At 52.6% G+C, this 20,285-nt stretch overlaps 1 protein-coding gene across 2 annotated transcripts in view; it reads right to left on the bottom strand.

The window, feature by feature from the left end:
- NIN (ninein) overlaps window positions 1-20,285 on the bottom strand; it is a 55,190-nt gene that overhangs the window by 26,788 nt on the left and 8,117 nt on the right. For both annotated transcript variants that reach the window (XM_059819360.1, XM_059819361.1), the window contains exons 3-11: window positions 14,377-14,546; window positions 8,594-8,633; window positions 6,744-6,934; window positions 5,450-5,596; window positions 4,390-4,557; window positions 2,954-3,090; window positions 1,371-1,511; window positions 1,022-1,196; window positions 118-228 (exon numbers count right to left, since the gene is read on the bottom strand). In XM_059819360.1, the coding sequence (XP_059675343.1) occupies window positions 118-228; window positions 1,022-1,196; window positions 1,371-1,511; window positions 2,954-3,090; window positions 4,390-4,557; window positions 5,450-5,596; window positions 6,744-6,934; window positions 8,594-8,633; window positions 14,377-14,546 (1,280 nt within the window). The remainder of the gene's footprint in view (window positions 1-117; window positions 229-1,021; window positions 1,197-1,370; window positions 1,512-2,953; window positions 3,091-4,389; window positions 4,558-5,449; window positions 5,597-6,743; window positions 6,935-8,593; window positions 8,634-14,376; window positions 14,547-20,285) is intronic.

Raw genomic sequence — 20,285 nt, forward strand, 5'->3', positions numbered from 1 at the left:
GGTCACATCTGGATAGGGACCCCAAGAGCCCCCGGCTATTAGTTAAATTGGCAGCTCGAGCATAGTAAGTGAAAAGCAATTTAATTCTGGGCACATACTGGGAAGAAGAGGATTTACCTTCTCAGCCAGGACGTTTTCCAAGTTCCTCTGCAGTTTGCTTGCCAAACTTTCATACTCGGCCAGTTTTTCTCCCGTTTCCAATAGCTCACTTTCCAGGCGGCTGTTTTCCTGGACCAAACAAAACCCCCAACAGCCTCAGCATTTGGAAAAGGAAAATATTAGCACGTGGTAACTCATTTGAAAAGAGTAATCTCCCAGTCAAGTCAGAGCACGAGACTGCTACAAGCTTCAGCCAAAACCAGGAATTGTGCATTTGTACCCACGCACATACAACCCCTCCTGCCACGGCAAAACAGCAACTTTTGATGTTGTTTGTAAGACAACACCATTACCATTAATTTTTGCTCAGTTTTAAGAAAAAAAAAATTAAATTATATGGTTAGGCAGCTGTCAGATTCAGAAAAAAGTTGTGACCCAAGTGTTTTCTAAAAAAAAAAATATGTTGGAAAAGGATGTGAATCTGTGGGGTCACGGGTGAATGATACCATTGCATTAGACAGCCAATAGTTTATCCAAAGGAGTAACAGAAAACTTGCTTTAGATGTTATTATTTTTTTTTAAGCAATATTTTAAGCTTCCTCAAGATGTATAATCTCCTGGCTGGACAGCCAAACAGCCAGCAAGACAGACAGCCCATCGACAGCCGTACACACCCACACTCCGCACTTGATGGCAGCAGAGATTTGAACTGGAGCCTTATGAACCCAAGGAGTAACCTATCAAGGTGACCCAAAACCCAATTCTCACGGATACGCCTCTACCTTGCTGCTGAAATTACTTTCAACTAGCTCAACACGCACTGTAACACATCCTCTCAACTGCGTTGCAAGCCTTGCTCCCCACTTCTGGGCATCCTTGCCTTCCGGGGGAAAAACACCGGCTGCATTTTAGTCCCCGTTACCTTCAGGGAAAGGGCCAGGCGGTCCCGGATGTAGCTCTCATCAGTTTTCAGCTTTTCTATCTCCTGCTCCAGTTCCAGCCGCTGTTTATTAGCTTGCTGCAGGATTTGCTCCCGCTCTCTCCGGAGTTCGTTCTTTAAAGCTGCAATTCGTTCCTTGTACTCCTCGTCCAGCTTCCTACGAAGGCATCGGAGGTAAGAAGAGCCCATAAAAAGAAGCAGGCAAATACCACTGCGACTGAAGCTTGGTGGTAATCAGCCAGTGCAAAGCCACTACCTCCGTCACCGAGTCCCTGCAAGGCTGCGGCAGTGATCCCGAAGAAGAGGGGAGGGGTGAACCAGGACACCATACCTGAGGTTGTACTCATTCCGGCGCTCAATCGCGGCATGGTGGTCGTCCACTTCGGAGGCCATCAGGGATTTCAGTTTTTCAGCTTTTTCCAAGTCTGACCGCAGCTTCTCTTTCTCTCTGGCCACTTGGTCAACCCTCTCCCTAGGGTAAGCACAGCCAGCCTGGATTAGATCACCCCTCCGGGCTCCCCCAAAGAAGGTACTTGCAAGAGGCTTGTCAGAGAAGAACAACTCGGAAGGCTCTCCAAGGGTCCTTTATCATCAACTGCATTGAGTCACTAGATATGAACTTGCACACATAGCTCTGGACCTGTCTTGACATCCTTATAGGTCCCGATGCCTCAACACGTGAACTCCTCAGCTGTGGTCTAGCCCCCTGAATTGCAGCTACGGCATTTTGCCAGGCCAATTCCTGCCCCATTTCCTTGTTCTCATCATTTTCTTTCCTTTACCACTTCATCCTCACACTACATCCAATCTGGCTTTGATCGCAAGTTTCTAAGATCTGCTACACTGAGCAGCTTTCCTGATGGGAACTCGACAACAAATCTCTCCTCGGAGTGAACGTAAAAAGGTATTTAGACATGTAGATGCAAACAAACAGTGGGAAGCCTCATCTTGTGAGGTTTCACACAAGCGAAGCGGGCAGCTTGCAAGCACAAGTGGTAAGCCAACAAGTAACAGGACACGGGCAGTCTTCATGACCAGCAAAAGTCATCTGTTGTATCGCGTGGAGGTGGATGCAGAAGCTGATAAATACCTAAACTATTCAAAGATACACGGCACAAACAAAACACCACTAATAACGGGAGCTTGTGCAGGTGGATGCAACAGTTGCATGACAGGGATGAACCAATGCAGAACTGAGGGTGCAATGCTTAGAGCAGGGATCTCCAAAGTGGGGTGGACAAGATGATCCATTGGCAAGCAGGAAGAACTATTTGAGCTTCAGTAATGCATGTATATAATTTAAGTGAATAAATATACATACAGGGAAGTATACATATAGGGAAATGTTTCCCATCTCCTACACTCTCTCACTGGAGAAGCCTGCACGATCAAGCCAGCGCAAAGTCAAACTGTTGACTTTCAAATGAAAAACGTGAGGGTGCATGGTGGTTTTGTATCTTATGGATCTCACCTCTGTCACATAGCAAAACCTATGTAATACTACTGCAAGAAATCAGTTAGGATTAAAGGTACTGCTTATCAAATTTCACCAGCCTCTATCTTAAGTTTTGCATTCCTTGGCCATCGATGAGCATTGCAGACTGCAATGACCATTTCCAGACCGCAGAGCGGGGCTGGAGCAGCCTGCTGCTTTGATTTTGTATTTTTAAACTTTTTACTATATTTTTCTGCGATTCTTGGGTTTGAGTGTTTTATCCATGCAAAACGAGAGAGTTGAAAGTTTCTGACCAAGCGGACACAGAACCTAACCTTCCAGCAAAACGGCAGCACCACGCTGATGCCCCTTGGAGCGGTGCTATGAATCACCATTAATCTGCTGCTATTTAAGCTCCTCTTTGGCCAAACGGAGAGGACAACGAGGAAGCGGCAGAGCCGCTGATCCTGGTGACTTACAGCAAGTGTCTGATCTCCGTTTTGAAGCTCGCCAGGGCTGCCTGATGGACTCCGTTCTTGGTTATTAAAAGCTCGTTTTCTAGCGCCAGCGTCAGCTCTGTCAAGTTCACCTTCCCATCCAAGCTGAAATCCAAAGCCTGCAAAACACCACAACGTTAGAGCAGCACGCGCTTTCCTGCCCTGCAGGAGCCTGCGGACGTGTGTACATGAAGTGACAGAATAAAATGAGGAGGCTCAGAAGAGATCTTTGCTTGCTGATTAATCTGTCACAAATGGCTTTGGGCCAATAAACCAGACATCTCTGCCACCTTCCCACGTTAAAGAGCTGCTGCCAGCTGTGGAGATGGAAAACATCCTGGTTGTGCTGCAAGACCAACAGGAAATTAAGCCCTGATTAAAAGTATTAATTCTTTAGGGGACCTAAGTACAAGGGCCTTTTTATGTATTCAAATGCATCAAGAAAGTGGTTGAAAATGTTCATTTTGAACAAAACCAGCTCTTGCAACAGGGACAACACAGAAGAGGCCTTCTAGGAGATATTTGACAGCAAAGATCCCACCTCTTAGAAAGTTATCATCAGCAACTGCTTTTAATTTCCTTCAACCTCACTCTGCAGAAGCACAAAGTGGGGTGCAGTAGGGCTGAAACGCTGGAGAAACCACCCCGGTGACACCGGTAACAAAGCAAGCTATGAGCTAAGGAAAGCAACAAGCAGAAGAGAAGGCAAAGGCGTACCACGCGAGTCCGGTAAAAGCAGTACCAGGTTATCAAGCTGGTCTGCACCAGTCCAGGCTACAAAGTGGGTTTTATTGCCGGAGAGCAATGGCAGAGTTTTGGATCAAGTGTTTACGACAACCTAGATGTTCAAAATCCAGGCAGACATTAAATGCCAAGAGAAACCTGCCATCATTGCTGTCAGGAACCCAGCGATGGTCTCCGGACACACATGTGAAATTATCTTCTCCCACGCATAGCTTCTAGCAAGACGGACGGGGAGGGGGTTTACTTCAGGTATCTGATTTGCAACCCACCTTACCCTTTTACTCTGTATAATAAAACACTAATTACTGGGCTGGGTTTCAAGTGTGTCTTGCACCTCAGCACAGGCAATAATTCAGGTCATCCCAGTGCGAAAAGGTTTGCAGGTGCAGCTATTCAGTGAGGTAAAGGAATTAAATTGCTTTCTACAAATATAGGTGACCTCTTCGAGCTAAGCTGGAAGTCACATTACATTTTTATCATTAACTTCTAGCTCTCTGGGATGCACCATCATTTCAATAAAGGAAATTATTGGAAATTTCCCAGAACAGATAGACTCTCTTTTCTAGCACTGGGAATTTTAAAGGGGAAAAAAAAATAATCCAGCTACAGTCCAGCATCCCACACTGGGGGGAAAAAAAAAGCAAATAAAGGGGTGAGGTGGAGCCGCTGGTTACCTTCAGGATCTCCTGGCTGTTCTCTATGCCCTCCTGGTGCCAGCAGTCGAGGACGCCCTCCACGCAGCCGTAGCCCATCCCGTCGTCCAGGCTGGAGAAGAGGCAGAAGCCGACGGTGCTGGGCATGGCCGAGGGGGTGGTCGTGCGCCTCCCGCTTTCATCGAAGGACTGCCGGGAGAGGGGAGAGGGTGCGACGGGGCACGGGCACAGCCAGGCATCTGGCCACCCCGCGACAAGAAAGGCTTATAAATGTAATTTCGCTAACAGTACTCTGGAGATTAAGGATTAAGGTCTGCTCTTCCTCACTGCCAAGCAAATACCCGGCAGGAGCGCCGCTGCTGACCTCACAGCACCGCAGCACAACCGGGCGCTTCCGATTTAAAAGAAATCCTAGGAGCAACAGTTTCAGAGCTGTCCTCAGTGCTCCAGAAGTGTTTTCCGCTATAATTTTTGGTTTCAAGTGTCACCTCCCCTCAAAAGCCTGCAGGGAGCATATGCGCAGGTGCTTTTGCTGTAGCCCTCAGCTTCCAGGCAAAGATAGGTAGTAGATTTCAAACTCTTTCTCCAAAAAAAAAAGCGAGAAGAGACGTGGGACCTGCATGCCCACAGTCTCCAGCCTCCCCTGGGCCACCGCCTCCCCCTGCATCCAGTTTATACCATTTACTTACTGCACTTCACAGCTGGCAAGAGCCATCTCCAAGCCACACTGCTTTAAAGGGGAGCCACCTCCTCTTTATTATGAGGGTGTTTTCTGCTTTATCCCCCCCCACACACCCCAACAAATCCAGAGGAAGCCTGCAGCAGCTTCAGCCCATCACTCTCGCTCGTGGCAGAGGCAGTCGTGCCCACGGTGCTGCTGTGCTCGCCGGGGCATCCCCGGCTCTGCTCCACTCCCCGGCAGGGCAAAGCAGGGAAGCAATGGCTCTCCACCACCACCTCCAAGGCTGCCCCACCACAGGGACAAACGTGGAGGAAGAGGAGGAGACAGGCTAGGTGGAATTTGCCCAGGACTTCTTCCCCTCCTCCTGTTTTTACCCCGGGATCCACCTCAGTTTCTCACCTGCATGGAGAGGTGTCGTTTCAGCTGTCTGTACGGAGTAGACGCCGAGGGTGTCAGCGGCTTTCCATTTTTAAACAAGCCGTAGAAGAAGTCCTCTACGCTCATGGTGCCATCTTGCTCCAGGTTATGGAGCACCTCTTCAAGCACCTGCAAGCGGCAGGGGATAGAAATCACATCTGCTATTGCCAAAACCACCGCGGTAACTATTTGGCACAGCAGAAAACACCCTATTCCCGAAGCTCTACAAAAAAAAAGCAAAGCAAAAGAGTTACCTGGTACACTGCATCAGCCTAACACTGGTACAGCAACCTTCATATAGAAAATTACAGAGCCACATACACTATGGGAATCCTGCCTGTAAAAGCACGTAAGCTCCTGGTCATCTTGGAGCCTCCACCTTGCGAGGCAGCATGAAAAAAAAACTCATTTCATTCTGCTCTCGAGCCAGGGTGACCTCAGGAATTCAGTGCAAGGTATGAGACAGATGCCAAAACCCCAGCAGCTTGTGAAGTGACCAAGGAAAAAAAAACATACTAAGGCACCGCAAGGTTATAATAAATCTGTTTTATGCTTCAGGGCAGTCTGCTTTCTGTAAAGCGAGACCAACCTTATTAGGACCAGAGATCTTAAGATTAGTCCCTCACTATTTCTTTGTCTACAGTTTGTTTTTCCCATTTTCTGCCTTAATATCCTGAAAAAATTTTGTTGCAAATGCTGCAAAGGAACACCTGCTCAGAAACACACTTTATAAAAAGAAATGATTATAAGCCGTGTTATTTTTAAGATGCAAACAATCTGGGTTTTTTATAAAACCGAATCCTATATTGACAAGAGACTTTTTTGATAGGGAAATAATGTTCTCGTGGACTCTTCCTGCAGGACAGAAACAGCCCACAGGCCTTCACAAAGTCAAAAGCAACCATCTATGAATATTTCAACCCATATTTACCGTCTAGCTAGAAGATTCCTGGGATTAAGGAGACATGCTTGGAATCTAGGATACGTTTTTAAATTCCAGTTTACTCTGTGATTGCATGAGAAGACACGCACGCTACGGTATCAGAAAGGCTGGCAGCTGCCTTCTACCAGAGCAGCCTCCCACGTCTGATGGTTCCACACCAACAAACTCGCTGGAAAGCTGCGAGCTGGAGCAGAAAACCACTTTCCAAGTAGCGACTTGTTAACCAGCACTCGTGCTTTAGGCTTACGGTCAACCACAGGACAGACTTTTGGGGACCACGCTAAAACCCAGGTGCGCGCGCTGGTGCCAGTGGGTCCGTACATGGCCACTCACCTCCCCGGCTGCCGTTCGGAGCCCGTACTGCTCACAAATGGAGATGAGCTTTTTCCGGTTCAGGTGGCCGTCCCTGGTGATGCCGAGGTGCTCGCAGACCTCCTGCAGTTTCTCCTCTATCCAGTCCGGGGTGGGCAGCGATGCTCCGGGGGAGGCGTTCAGGTCATCGGGGTTCCAGAAGCGCAGCTGCCCTGGAAACGGGGGAAACTGCTCTGGTTTCTGCCCATCCACTGCACACGAGTGACCACCAGAAGACCTGGGGGTTTTGCACGTCCCAGGGGACTCACTGCTGCCGCGGGCAGACCCCCTCCTCCTTGCTCACCAGACCTCATGGAACCACATTTGCCTTACCTCATCCTGCTCAGAGCACGTTTGTAATTTTGGGGTACAGCTACCAGCACCAGCATGGCTATCAGACTCTACCAGAAGGAGCAGATCCTTCTCAGCATTCACCTCGCACGTGCCACCACAGGCGAGGGAACCCCACATCCAGGCACAGGGTGAGCTGCAGCCAGGACCACGACCAGGAAGATCTCCGGGGACGTGGATGAGTCCAATGGCCAACGTGGGCTGGTGGCGAGGGGAAGCACAGCCCTGCCACCTTGGTTGCTGGCACGGATGGAGAAGGGACCTCTCCTCTTCTGGGCAGTTATGGGATCAAGGGTGAGGACTGAGCAAGTTGCATATCTGTATATACCTTGACCAGGTCGAGAACTTCAGCAGTGGAGCTTCCCAGATAGACCTGCCTAAACTCCCATCCCCTTTGACCATAAACTGTAGTGTATGTTTTGATCTAAGTACTTCCAAACACCCCTTCAGGGGCAGGAAAAAAACCCCAAACAATAGCCTTCAGCTGAACACATTTCCTCTACCTCCAGCAAACACCTGGAGTGTGGTCCCACCCAGCTGGAAACTCTCTCAGAGCTACTAGACACAAAACAGTCAGAGTCTGCTCAGCTGCAAGGCCACCTCCTTGCATCCGCGACCTCAACCTGGGGCTGGAAAAGCAGCTTTTGGAGCAAAAATTTGGTCTCGGTGGACAGGGTAGGGGATAGAGAGCAGCTGAGATACGGCAGAGGCGTTGAAGCAACTAAAAGCTGCACGGCTTAGTTATAAACACATCTTAGCGTGCCGCGGGTTGTGCTGAGGGTTAGTGCCAAAGCCCACCAGCCCGGTGACAGGAGAAGCGCTCAGAGGAGCTCACTGCGACACTGGTGGCTCATGTCAGGGGGTCCCCCTCGAGCATCCCTGTCTGAACCAGGGGGAGAAAAATCTTTGGCCACATCCCAAAGCGGAGCAGGACGCATCCCACTGCTGTCCCTGCTCAGTCCCCAAGCCCCGCAAGCTGTGTCCATGCAGGACAAGGAGCAGGGTGGGATGAGGAGCGTCTCCACACCACGGGGGTCACCCCACTCTCCCTTACAGACCAATTAGGAAACATTTAATGACTGGTCCGTGCTGAGATCTAGTGCCTGCCGTGCTCCACGACAGCCAGCAGCCCCCAGGGCAGGAGTGGGGACCAGGACCAGCCCCGGGCTGGTCTGGGGGTGCTGCAGCCAGGGAGACCTGGAGCACCTGCAGCAGAGCAGCCTCTGCACCGGACAGGAGGAAGAAAAGAGGGCGGAGAGGGTAAGGCACAAGACTGTGCCCTCCAAGGAGCCCCGCTTTAGCTTTCATTCCCAGCTCGGGACTTGCTTGCCCCATGCACACCTTCCTGAGCTCTGCACTGTGCCGGGCTGGGACTGCTCAGCGCATCCAGCTGGCCTGAGAGCATCCTAAAGAGCTCCTCTGATTAATCTTCAAAGCTGAGAAGAGAATAAGCCCATACAAGTGCTGCTGTTTGCTCTTACCCTCGGCCTCATACTCCTCGCTGTCTCGTGTCTTCCAGTGCTGGGGAGAAAACAAAAGGTTCCCAAGTTATTACTATTGCAAGACATCACCCGTATGAAAGAGACTCTGCGATCAGCATCAAACGAGCTACAGGGCTCCAGCAACGCCGCCAGGCTTTCATCTCCCCGCTCCCCACGGGCTGGGCTGGCAATCCACAGCTCTTTGATGCTGCCTGTTTCTGGCACACAGGGTGCTTTGGGGGGGATAAGCCACAGCTGCAGCAAAAGACACCTAAAGCCCCACAAATGACCCATGAGAGGTGACAGATCAGAGTCCGGCAGGCTGATGGGGAGGGAGGGAGATATTTACCCTCCAAGCAAACCGTGCTGCTTGTCTTAAGAGGTATCGATGGTCAAGATGATGAGGATGCATGGAAGATCGTGAGCTGTGTATAGGCACCGTTTGAGTGGGCTTATCCTCTCCTTCCAGCACCCTTCTCTCCCATTGCAGAACAGCTACCTGCAGCCCACAGGTCTCACACGCAGCTAGCCTGCAAGCCAGGACGCGAGCACAGCACGCTTCGAGTCTCGAGCATCACCGTCACGGGTGTAGCCCTTGGCAGAAACCCGCGTGGCACAACACCATCCCACGGCCCCGCTCCCCTCTGCGGGCGATCGCACATCACCCATGCCAGCCGCAGAGCCCAGGCGTCCCGGGCACTGGGGAACACGCCTCCACAACAGGTAATTAAGCTGCAATGAACCCACAAGTGCGATTTGGGACATCTGCTTCCAGAGCACGTGCGATTTGGGAGATGAAGCTTTCGCTGCTTTATGCTTTCCCTTTTGACAAGGGACACCCATCTGCCTGCAGAGCTCGAGGGCCAGCAGCCCGCGCTCAGCCAAGCCCACTCCAAAATGCCTCCACTAACTGTAGCTCTAGGTCAGGAGTCAGAGCCGTGCTGCCAACAAGCGCTCCGCTGAGCTAGCGAGAGGAAAAAAACCCATACTTTTTGCTGGTCTTAAGCCATTCCGCTTCCTCCGTGGCAATACCACATCAGCTCAGGCGGCAGCAGGAGCAGGGCAGAAGTACGTAGTTTAAAATGATTTCCCCATGTACTACATGTTGTCTTGTCTCTACCACCCTTGTACCAGCCGAGGGTATTTACTCACACACGATGCTCAGCGACATTAACTTCTGGTTTAGCCACAGCAGCGGCAGATGTTACTTCTCCACCGTTACAAGTGGGTACTTCTGCATGCACGCGACTGATGGATTTGAAGTCAAAGTCACCCAGGGCATAAAGAGGCTCTAAATCATCATATAAAAGTTCAATACGTCTCATTCAGATTACAGCTAAAAGCCATTAATCTACAACGTTACCATGGAAACTGGATTAGGTCACTGGACTTTTTTTAGCTCTGCTGCTCGCTCCTGTTTCATCTGCTGGACCATACGAGGGCCGCTCGCTGCTGCAAGCATCTCGATGTACCCCTCTGCTTTTGGGACGAGTCACAGGGCAGGAATCGCATTAAGCTTAACCTTTCCATTCCCATCTCTGCTTTAGGCAGACATCTGCCTGGTGGAGGCAGGTCACGGGCAGGGCTGGAACCTGCAGCTCTCCTGCGTGTTCTGGACAAAACCAAAAGCATATGTAATACTGCACTAGAAAGCTGCGGATTTTGGCCCAAACAAGGGCTGTCCTGCTGGTGCCACCATCGAGGCGTTAACGTGGCAGATCCCTGGTTTGCCTGATAAACCATCAGGGCGAGCACACAAAAAGCAGGAGCGGAGGCAACAGGTACCGTCAAATTACCCTCTGCAAAGGCAGAAAGCAGCCCGTGTTCCCAAAAATGCACGAGCTGGCACCATCCCAGCCCGTAAGTGCTGGTACATATGCAACGGCCAACTTGGTGCAGGGAGGAGGTACGTTTGGGTGCCGGAGCTACCACCCTGCAGCCAACTTATCCTTGTCCTTGGGGCGAGGAGGGCACCCAGGGGAATCTGGGCAGTGATGCTCAGAAGAGGGATCCACTGCTGTGTCCAAGTCTTTTTGCATAAGCAACATACCTATTTTTATACAGAACCAGATCTAAGCCATTTAGCACCAGACCCTCTCACTTCAAGGACTTGCCTCAAAACCAAGAGCCCCAAACCACAGCACACAGTAACTCCATAAATACCAACAACCTGAAGAGGCTGAATATAGCGGGACGGGGGGGGCTGCGGGCTGGTAACCCACTGCCACCGACCCTGAGGAGCTCGTGTGACCTCCCTCCCCGTGCCGGGGCCCCGCTGCGTCGGGCGAGGGGGTCCCTTTGTGCGGCGGGGGTTCGGGGTCGGCCACCGCCGGTGGGAGGACAAAGGGGGGCTGGGGCGGGCGCGGGGGGCCGGTGCATCCCGATGTCAGGCACGGCATTGTTTCCCCAGCCCCGGTGGTGCTACAGCTGGATGGGGGTCACACACGTCGGTGGGCCGTGCGCGGGAGCGGCGATCCCAGGAATGCATTGTTATTTGGGCAGGCGCGTGCTTGGCCGAGCTGAGGAGCAGATGGCCGCGGCTTTCAATGCTCGCCGCCCTCCAGCCCAGGCGAGCATCTGCAGCCTGTGCCGTTTGCTCACGGTGGCCTCTCCCCATAATAAGGCAGCAACCTCTCCTCCCCTGCCATCTGCTTCAGCGAGACAGATCTTTGTTCTCCACCAGAATATATTGCTAATTAAAATGACGATCAGGAGCGCACGCTGAGCCTGTTCGGCTTTGCACGCGGCAAGGTGAGCCTTCGCACCAGCGCTGACGGCCCTTATTTTTCCCTCCCTTGCTGGTCTGGGCAGCCAGAGCAGAGACCCCTGAAAGACGGCAGATCTCCACACCCCCCTTTGCCAGTTGCCTTCAGCTGCAAAGCACCACAGTCACATCAATAACGCACGTTTACGGGGAGCAAGCACTATCCTGAGCTGTTATTTGCAGATCCTGGCTTTACAGGGCAGTTGCACTTCGGGAGCCTCACATTTGTACGGCGAGGACCTGAAGACAAAGAGTTTCAGCCTGACCGTCCCAGAAGGTTTTGCTCCGAGGCCATGCCATGCTGGAAACCACTCTATGCAGAAGTAAACACGCGGCTGTCTGGGGAGCGAGAGGCTTCGGCGGGCACTGAAGTGACAGAGTTGGGACATGACAGTGGTTTTACAACCTGCAAATAGGAGGGACCTTTCCCGGAGCAGAGCCAGCAGCTGGGGAAGGGGAGATGACAGATGCCCTACGCCGAGGTTCGGAAGTCAGCATGGCCTCAAGACTGACCATGTCTGCCTGTGTGCCCAGGGGTGTGCCACTGGGGACCCATGATTCAAAGGGTGCTGCTGCCCTACCACCAGCTTGGGGTTGGTACCCCATGGCCACCAAACCTGCTCCCCATCCCACCCCTGCACCACCATCATTGAGCAGATCATCCCCAGGTGTAACACAAGGCAAAAAAGGAAACGAAAGCAAGGTCACAGCACTTCCCAAGCCCACCAAGACCCATCACCTGTATCAAGAGGTCAGGACAAACAAGCTCAAGCGGCAGCCGGGGCTGGAGACGCAAAGCTTCGACCACCGCAAGCTTTCATGTTGCATTTCTAGGTGCTTTCAGGGCTGCAGCTCCATTAGCGCCGCATTCATAGAGCTGCCAGAGCCACTCGTTTCTCATCACCCATTAACCTGGTAGCATCCGTGGGGACAACCTCATGCGGGTCCGAGGGAACCTCGGGGTCCCTACACCACCCTCTGCTCACCGCAGGGTCGACACCAGATTCAGACCCAGCTGCTCATGACTTTGTCCAGTGGCACCGGGAAAGCCACTGGGGATGGGGGGGGTCACGGAGCCTCTCTGGGCAGCCGATCCCATGCACAGACCAGCCCTCCAGCCTCTCCCCTCATGTTTACAGAGACCAGAAGGGGAAGGAAGCCTCTCAGACAGAGCCTGAGCCCTTTTAATTGGCACCGGTTGAAAGAAAGCACCAATTAAGCCACACTGCCCCAGTTCTCAGGCCGACAAAACACCCTGGGCTGGAGGCAGGCTTGGGGAGCGCAGGCAGCAGCGTGTTTATACACGCAGCAGGAGAAACCTGGGCAAAGGCTGCTAGTTGTGCCGAGCCCCAAGAAGTCAATGCTTCAGGAGTCTCCAACACCACCCGACACTTCAGCCCCAGGACCCCCCCATGCCTTCAAGCAAATAATTTCTACGCATACCGAGAGGATCTTATTTTGGTAACAAGATAGTAATGCTGATAGAGATGAAAAATGGGGATTTTACAAATTTATCCTGATTTTTGCTCAACTTGCAAGAGAATTAAGCATTCCATCCACCCCAAAAGGTGCAACAAGAGGTCCCACCACGAGACTGACGCACCCAACGGGGAGCACAGCGTGGTTACGTACCAGTTGAGTTGATTGACTGGCCTTGTTACTAGACTAGCCCTTTATACCTCCTTGACAGCTAAAACAGAGGAGTAGGATTAGAGTGGCCTCTTCTGTCGAGGGCATCGCTTCCCTGAGGGTCGTGGGCAGATTAACATTGATTTCAAGGTCAGGGCAGCCCACGTGGCCGGCACCAGGAGATGGATGAGCATCCCCGTGGTGGTGAGCAAAGGTTACCGAGAACAGGGTAAAGAAGCTGGCTCTGGTGGAAATGCTCTTCGTTGAGGGCTTGTTTTTTTAATTATTATTATTATTATTAAGCTCAGCTGCATGGGAATAACACTGGAAACGTCCCCCTTGCTTCCCCATGCAGGGTTGGGCATCCCCGCTACGCAGGTGACTGCAGAGCCCCCCCATCTCTAGGAAAACACAAGCAAAGCCAGGAGACAGAGGAGGGGAGAAAGCAGCAGCATTTCTTCTTCCCACTGGAAAACTCCCACCTCGTGCTCCTGAACATGCAACACTGAATCGACAATACTTGGCAAACCGGGGCAGGCTGGAACGAGCCCAGCTCCAGGGAAATGCTGCTGTGGCCGTATGCTAACGCATGCCACCAAACCCAACCACTTGTCACCTTTTGCTTTTCTGTTCTGGAGAAGCAAGAGGAGATTCTGGGGTTGAAAGCACTAGCACAAAGAGAGCCACTAATGTTGATCACAAAACCAGGGGGGAAAAAATATCTGGATTTTTGAGCAAGCACATGTACAGGCATACATGGGGCACGGGGGCTGCCGAGAGCCGTGCAGCTCCTGGGGCGGCTGACCTTTTCCTTCCATGCTGGAGCATGCAAGCTGTTTGCTGGGAAAATAAAATGCAGAGGACTGACCAGAGAAGCTGGTGGCTCTGGATTTAGGGCACCGTCCCAAGGCAGCTGCCTGCTGCGGAGCTCTGCCGTTCACACCCCTCTTCGGGAGAGCGCTGGAGCCACAGCCGGGTTTTTGTGCATGAGCTAATAGATGAGGACATGCTCCTTCTGCTCGCTTAGCTCCCACCCCGCACTTCGTTAGCCACGGAGGCAGCATTACAGCCCTTGCTTAATTGCTGGCCCGCGCCGCAGCCAGGGGTGCGGGGAGGCCAGCAGCGCCGGCATCCAACACGCGTCACCGCGCAGCCATGCGAGCCCAGCTCCTCCCCGGCTTCCCACGGCAGCCTGCCTGCAGACGGGAATTCGGGGCTGGAACGAGGGAGGTGCCGCCTGGCACGGCTGATCCCTGGGGATAGGCGAGGAGGGCGACCGGCGCCTTCACTGGGGTGACCCCAGGACATCCAAATCACCTTAGGATGGTGTGGGGAGCAGTGAGATTTGGGGGGTAGAGCCCACCCCAGCGCCCGGCCCCTTCCCGCTCACCTCCTCGCAGCCGCTGGAGGCTATGTGTGGGGGATGCGCTTCCTCGCTCAGCGGCTCGATGACGGTCACCTCGGCAAAGTCCTCCACCGACTCCTGGAACTCCGGCAGGGACCGCCGGCCGTAGCGTTTGCCGCCTTTGATGTACTTGGGCTGAGCTTCTGGGGAAGAGTCTGTGAAATTCAAGAACAAAGCGCATCGGTTACATGATTTTTGCAGATCCAGCTCCCAGCACACAGGGCTGGTTTGGTTGCAGTGTTTCAAGCACCAGATTGCCACCACCATTCCCCTGGGCAGGCACCAGCAGCTGCTCCTTTCCAGGACCACCACCCTCACCGTGGCATCAGGCCTGACAGGTTGGAATTGGTCCTGCGCCAAGAAAAAAAAAAAACCACAACAAACCAACAGGCTGTTGCAAATTGGAATCAGGGCTCCATCCTCCTCACCCTTCCCCAATTCCCAAATCAAGTTTGCTCAGTTAACAAGATGGGGGGGAAAAAACCCCTCAACCTTGCAAATGCAGCCTCGGATGGAAAGTCAATTATGTCTCTCTCCTTGCACTAATCTTCATTACCAGCGAGGGGCAGGTTTAATTAGGGACAGCGTAGCACTTGAGCAGCTCAAGTCTCCAGATTACACAGACACCTGGGCGACTGCTGCTGCTTTCGGGGGATTTAAATCACAGCTCGATTAAAAGTGTGAAAACAACCGGGCGAGTGGAAAAAAAAAAACTGGGCAAGTTTGGAGGTGAACATCTCCCAGGGCCGACACGAGCAGCTGATCCGGGCGACGGCGGGGCAGGTCCCAGCTTGCGCTGTGCAACTAATGCCAACTGCAAGATCTAAATAACCCTTCGGAGTCATCTAATTACAGGGGTCTCCGCTGGCATTCCCTGGCTCCAGCTTCCCGCAGCAAGCTTCTGCCTTTGGGGACTGAATTATCCGGGAGCACTCGCGGACAGGGATCAAAACAAAAACTAAATAAGCACGTTTTGGGCTATTTTCAGTGAGAATCATCCGACGTCTGGAGCAGGGGGCAAATTAAACGGAGGACCAAATTAACCAGGGATTCAATTAGGGAAAGGCTCTCTGCCACGCTTTGTTTCAGTGTTTGCTAACCTTAGCATCGAAACCCCCCCAGGACTCGATCATCTTTATTTTCCGCCACTTGCAGTGCACCCAGGCAGCGGCAAGAGCAGCAGCTTTTTAAGATTTTATTTGCAGAGCGCTCTGATACAAAATAAATGCAAGGGTGCAATACTAATAAGGAGCAGGGAAGCTGTTCAATCATTGACAAACGGTACACAGAAAGCAGCGGGTCTCTAAACCCCCCGACCCAAATGACTCCTTGGATAATATTCCTTTAGATACGGAAGAAGGCTTCAAGCTTGTTAGAGGAAAAATATTCTGCAACTTAGCTATGCAATGAATTATAAAATACACAGGACTAGGAGTCCTTTGATTCCTCCAGCCTTGCACTCCATCCATCCATATTGCAGCTCTAGGGAACAAACCCGGCGCCCGTGTTTGAACAAGGCCATTTTAACAAGATTTGCTGCAGCTGGGACTCGCACATGAAAGTTGTGTGATGAAGTGCGCCGATAGAAAAATCGCAATGAGACAGGCTGATTAAGTAAGAGCCCGAGAACAAAAGCAAACCTTATCACTCCTATTAAAGCCTGCCCGGTGGTGAACAATCTCCGTCGAGCAGCTCTCTCTGAAATGCTAATATTTGTGGCTACTCATTCTACTCATTCACCCATTTATTTTCTCCCTGCCACCTCCTCCGCCCTTGCAGAAGAGGGCTGGGGGGCTTTGGGTTTTTTGGTTTGGGTTTTTTTGTTTGGGTTTTTTTGTTTGGAGAAATAATTTTTCCTCCTCTAAGACAGAAACACACCTCCGCGCCCATCTGTCTTTGGAAGGACGTGGAAAAGACGACGTAATTTAGCAATAAAGAAGCTATGGCTTAATTTCCTTCTGGATTTCCCAACACTCAGAGTTCTGTCTCCAACCCCCCCAACAGCGTGTTTAACCCCTGCTGCAGCTGAAAAATCCAGCCATCCATGGCAACACCAGTGCCTTCATGCCATGCCACCCTGCAAGCACCTTAACAGCAAGCGGGGACCAGGAGGGTCTCCCCACTTTTGTGTTTTAAGCATTTGGAGGCTGGCAGCTGATTTCTCTCTCTCCTCTTTGGTCTGAGCACCTGGGTGTGCTTGTTTTTCCTTCGTAGTTAAAAAATTGTGAAGCCTGAGAACATCCCTGGGAGGGAAAAGTGACCCTTCACAGTTTGAGAAGAGCAGAAAGTTTGCTCCTGCCCTGCAAAGCTCTGACTATGAAATAGGCTGTGCCTGAGCCCAGCTCAGGCACCCCAAAATCCCCTTTCCAGAGCCAGGGTGCTTTCGTTAACAGCAGGTTACAGCTCTTCCCCTGCAAGCCCCCGTGCACCTTCGTGCCGTTGGCTGCAGGGCGCATGGTGCAGAACAAAGCCCTCACGTTACGGGGCCACGGGCACCGCAGCGGCGTAAGGGACCGCATCCTACAGCCATCCCTGGGAGCACGGACCTGTCTCCTTTCCAGAAAGCCCCATACGCCATCATCTCTGGACCAGGTACACACGGATACCTCCCGTATGTGCAGCATCCTCTAAGCCCCTCCACCCTCCTGCTTTCCCAACCCAAACCCCCAGCACAGCAGCCGATGCCCTTGATGCTCCCACCATCCCCAGTATTTAGGGAAAGCTGAGCACCCGTGCCAGCAAAAAGCAGCACCCCGCGCTGCCCGAGCAGAGAAAGTTCACTGAAGAGCTGAACCGAGTTTCTCATTTCCAGTCAAAACAGATCAGAAAGGATGGAAAGAGCTGCTCAATCCACACGTGCTTTCAAAGGCATATAAGGAAACAGGAGGGAGAGGTAATAAATCAATGCTTCCAGTGAGACAGATGCCCATGAGACAGCCCTGTGTGCTATTTATCCCAAACACTGTAAAATATACCCCTGTATGGAACACGGAGGGGAGGCTGCTCTTGCTTGAGCCTGCCCTCTGGTACCCCCTTCGGCAACCAGCAGCAAGGCGAGACGCTGCTTCTTGTAGACCCTCGCTATTGTGTGGCTGACAAGCTGCCAAGAAAGGGGGGGGAAAAACGAGAAAAAGAAAATAGGTCGAACCCTCCCTGCTTCCTACAGCCCTCGGCAACGCGCGGGCTTAGTAAAATACACACTCCGGAGCTGGCACCTAATTAGACACTGGGGTCTTATCTGCCCCCCGAACCGGGGATGGGAGCAGGAGCCGCAGAGAGAGCAAGCCTCTTGCCTTCCTGCCCCACTGCCCGGGGGGTTCATGAGCCCCAAAATGCCCCCTGAAAAAAAAAAACCAAACCACCAAACAACTAAACCTGCATTTCACAAGAAACCCCCCAATTTAAGCGCTGCAGACAGAAGCCATCGCTTCCCCAGCTCACTCCCCGCCTCCGTCCATCCCAGCGGTTAAACGTCTCCATGGTTAGAGATTTACACTTGATTTTCTGCCTTTCTGCGCTAGATAAGTCATTTCAAAATCCTGCTCTGCTCTCAGACGCTGGGGAGGAGGGGGGGTCCCCTTGATAGCAAGCAGCATTTTCCTGGGCGCAGCATCAAAGCCATCGAGCGCAGACAAAAGGGGTTTTAGAGGAAGACCCTCGCCCCGCAAGCCTGTCGTTTAGAGGCGAAATTAATTTCTTTGCCGCTTAAGATTTGGAAGGGAGGGATCCTCCTCGCAGCGGCAGACAGCACATCGCGGCTAGGATCTGCTAAATCCTAATCCCCCGAGACACCAGGTACTGTCTGAACTCCTCCTAGTCCCTATTTCACGCTTCAGGCTCGGCAGCCGGGGTGGAGAGGAGCGGTGGCTGGGTCACCACAGCCCAAAAATCAATGCATTTTGGCCCAGAGGCATTGCCTGTGCCTAAATCGCCCCTGTCCGGAGCGTGGCCCTGGTTTTATACCTGTGCCCACCGCAGGAGCCAGACCTTTGCAGCCACGCCAGCAACCTTTCCCCCACGGGTGGGATTCCTGCAAGGGCATCATCCCCACCGGCTCCTCTTTGGGAGGGCAGTTCTGTTGTCTCTGTGTGCTGGGAAGAACAAAAACCCAACAGCCCCTGGTGACCGCAGGGATGATGGAGTCAAACTGCTCTTTAATTTGTCCTGGGTGTTCCCGTAATCCTGCGCTCCACCCCAGTAATCCCTCCCTATCCAGGCTTCCAACGCACAGCACTGACTTTTTATTTGCTATAATGAGGAGGAAAAAAGCCTGATTATTTCCCCCCCCCCCCCATCACCTACATAATTTTTTTTCCTTCCCCTGCCCCGCCAAATCTATTTTATTTCCCCCAGACACCCCCTCACTGCTACAGTGACCCATGGACAAAGAGCATGGGTGGCAGCAGCACCCAGCCCGGGTCCCACGGGGCTCCCAGCAGCCACGAGCTCAGCTCCCAGCCCCGCAGCAGCACCCCTCCCGAGCACCGCACCCCGGTAAATCAGGCTGCGATTTATCCGCACGCACCACCTTTGTCAGGCAGCTCCCTAAAGCCCTGAGGTGCCGCTGGGGGTGATGGGTCTCCCTGGCAGTCACACTCCTGCACGTCTGCATGCAGGAGCGAAAATAACCACTGTTTTCAGACACGTTCAGGCCTTTTTCTGCTTTTCCTGGAATCTCCCCCATTTCTTTGCCCACCGCTTCCCGGCAGAGCTGGGGTTTACCCCGCCGGCTGATGCTCTGGTTCGCAGCTGGGTCCGTGTCCCCAAACCAACGTCCTCGAGGGGCCGGAGCTGATGACATGACGGCAGTGCCGGGAGCTCTGCCCGCCCTGGTTTTCAGGGCTGCTTCCCAGGCAAAGTGCCTGCAGCCTGCCAGAACCATCCTCCCTGCCAGTTTTCCCTTTGGAAAGGGAATTTAGCTTCTTTGCCAAAGAAAAAAATAAATACATCAGCTGCTCTCTGCAAGCCTGAGTGCCTCTCCCACCTGCTGCTTCCCCCCCAAAACGGGGAAACCCCCGTCAGCCGCTTCCGCAGGAACTGCTTTTACATCCCACGGCAGTTTTGGTTCCCCGTCCCCAGCCCGTGGGTCCCGCTGTGACCCCAGGGGCTGCTCCGTCACCCACGGGTTCCTCGTGCTGAGACATCCTCCCTGAGCCAGGCTGCGCTGCACCCACGGGGACGGTCCCCGCGGCCGCGCAGCACAGACTGTCTGGGGGCTGCAGGAGAGCCGCCGGTTTGGAGAGCGAAGACACCAGCCCTCCGGCTGCTCGCAGACCCAAGGGACCTTCCCACCGCCCAAGTCTCCGGGTAAAACCACAGCATCAAGGCACACAGCCGCTTCCTTGCAGAGCAAACTCTCCAGATGCAGCAAACAGCCTTAAAATCAATGCTTTTTTTTCCCCCCCCCAAATTAAATTTTCATTTAAATGATACAATTTGGAGCTCTTAACTCAATTTTTCCCAAGCCCGGGGCGGGCTGTAACACCAGCATTTCCACACAGTCGCTGACAGTTTGACACCAACAGCACAAAGCAGCTTGTTCTCCAAATCTCGAGTTTGATCTAAATTAAAAGAAGCAAAGACTTCGGCGTTAACCGACCTGTCAAAACGCATTAAAAATAAATGCCTCCCAGGCCTGCCCGGAGCGGGCTCCCTACCTGCACCGCGTGCCCTTTGATCACCTGCCACGCAAAACCCAACTGACAGACGTGTCCCCGAGGAAGGGTCTCCAGCTCCAACGCAGCATCTTGCCGGCTGCGTTTGTAATTTCTCCTGCCATAACCCCAAATTTAGCCCTTTCTAGAAGATTTATTTATATTTAAATCAAGCCAGAGCTTCTCAGCCATATGATTCCCCAATAAACACAGAGCGCTGGATTAGTTCTGGTTTGCCGG

Source organism: Gavia stellata, chromosome 7, assembly GCF_030936135.1.
Source record: "Gavia stellata isolate bGavSte3 chromosome 7, bGavSte3.hap2, whole genome shotgun sequence".
NCBI lineage: Eukaryota > Metazoa > Chordata > Aves > Gaviiformes > Gaviidae > Gavia > Gavia stellata.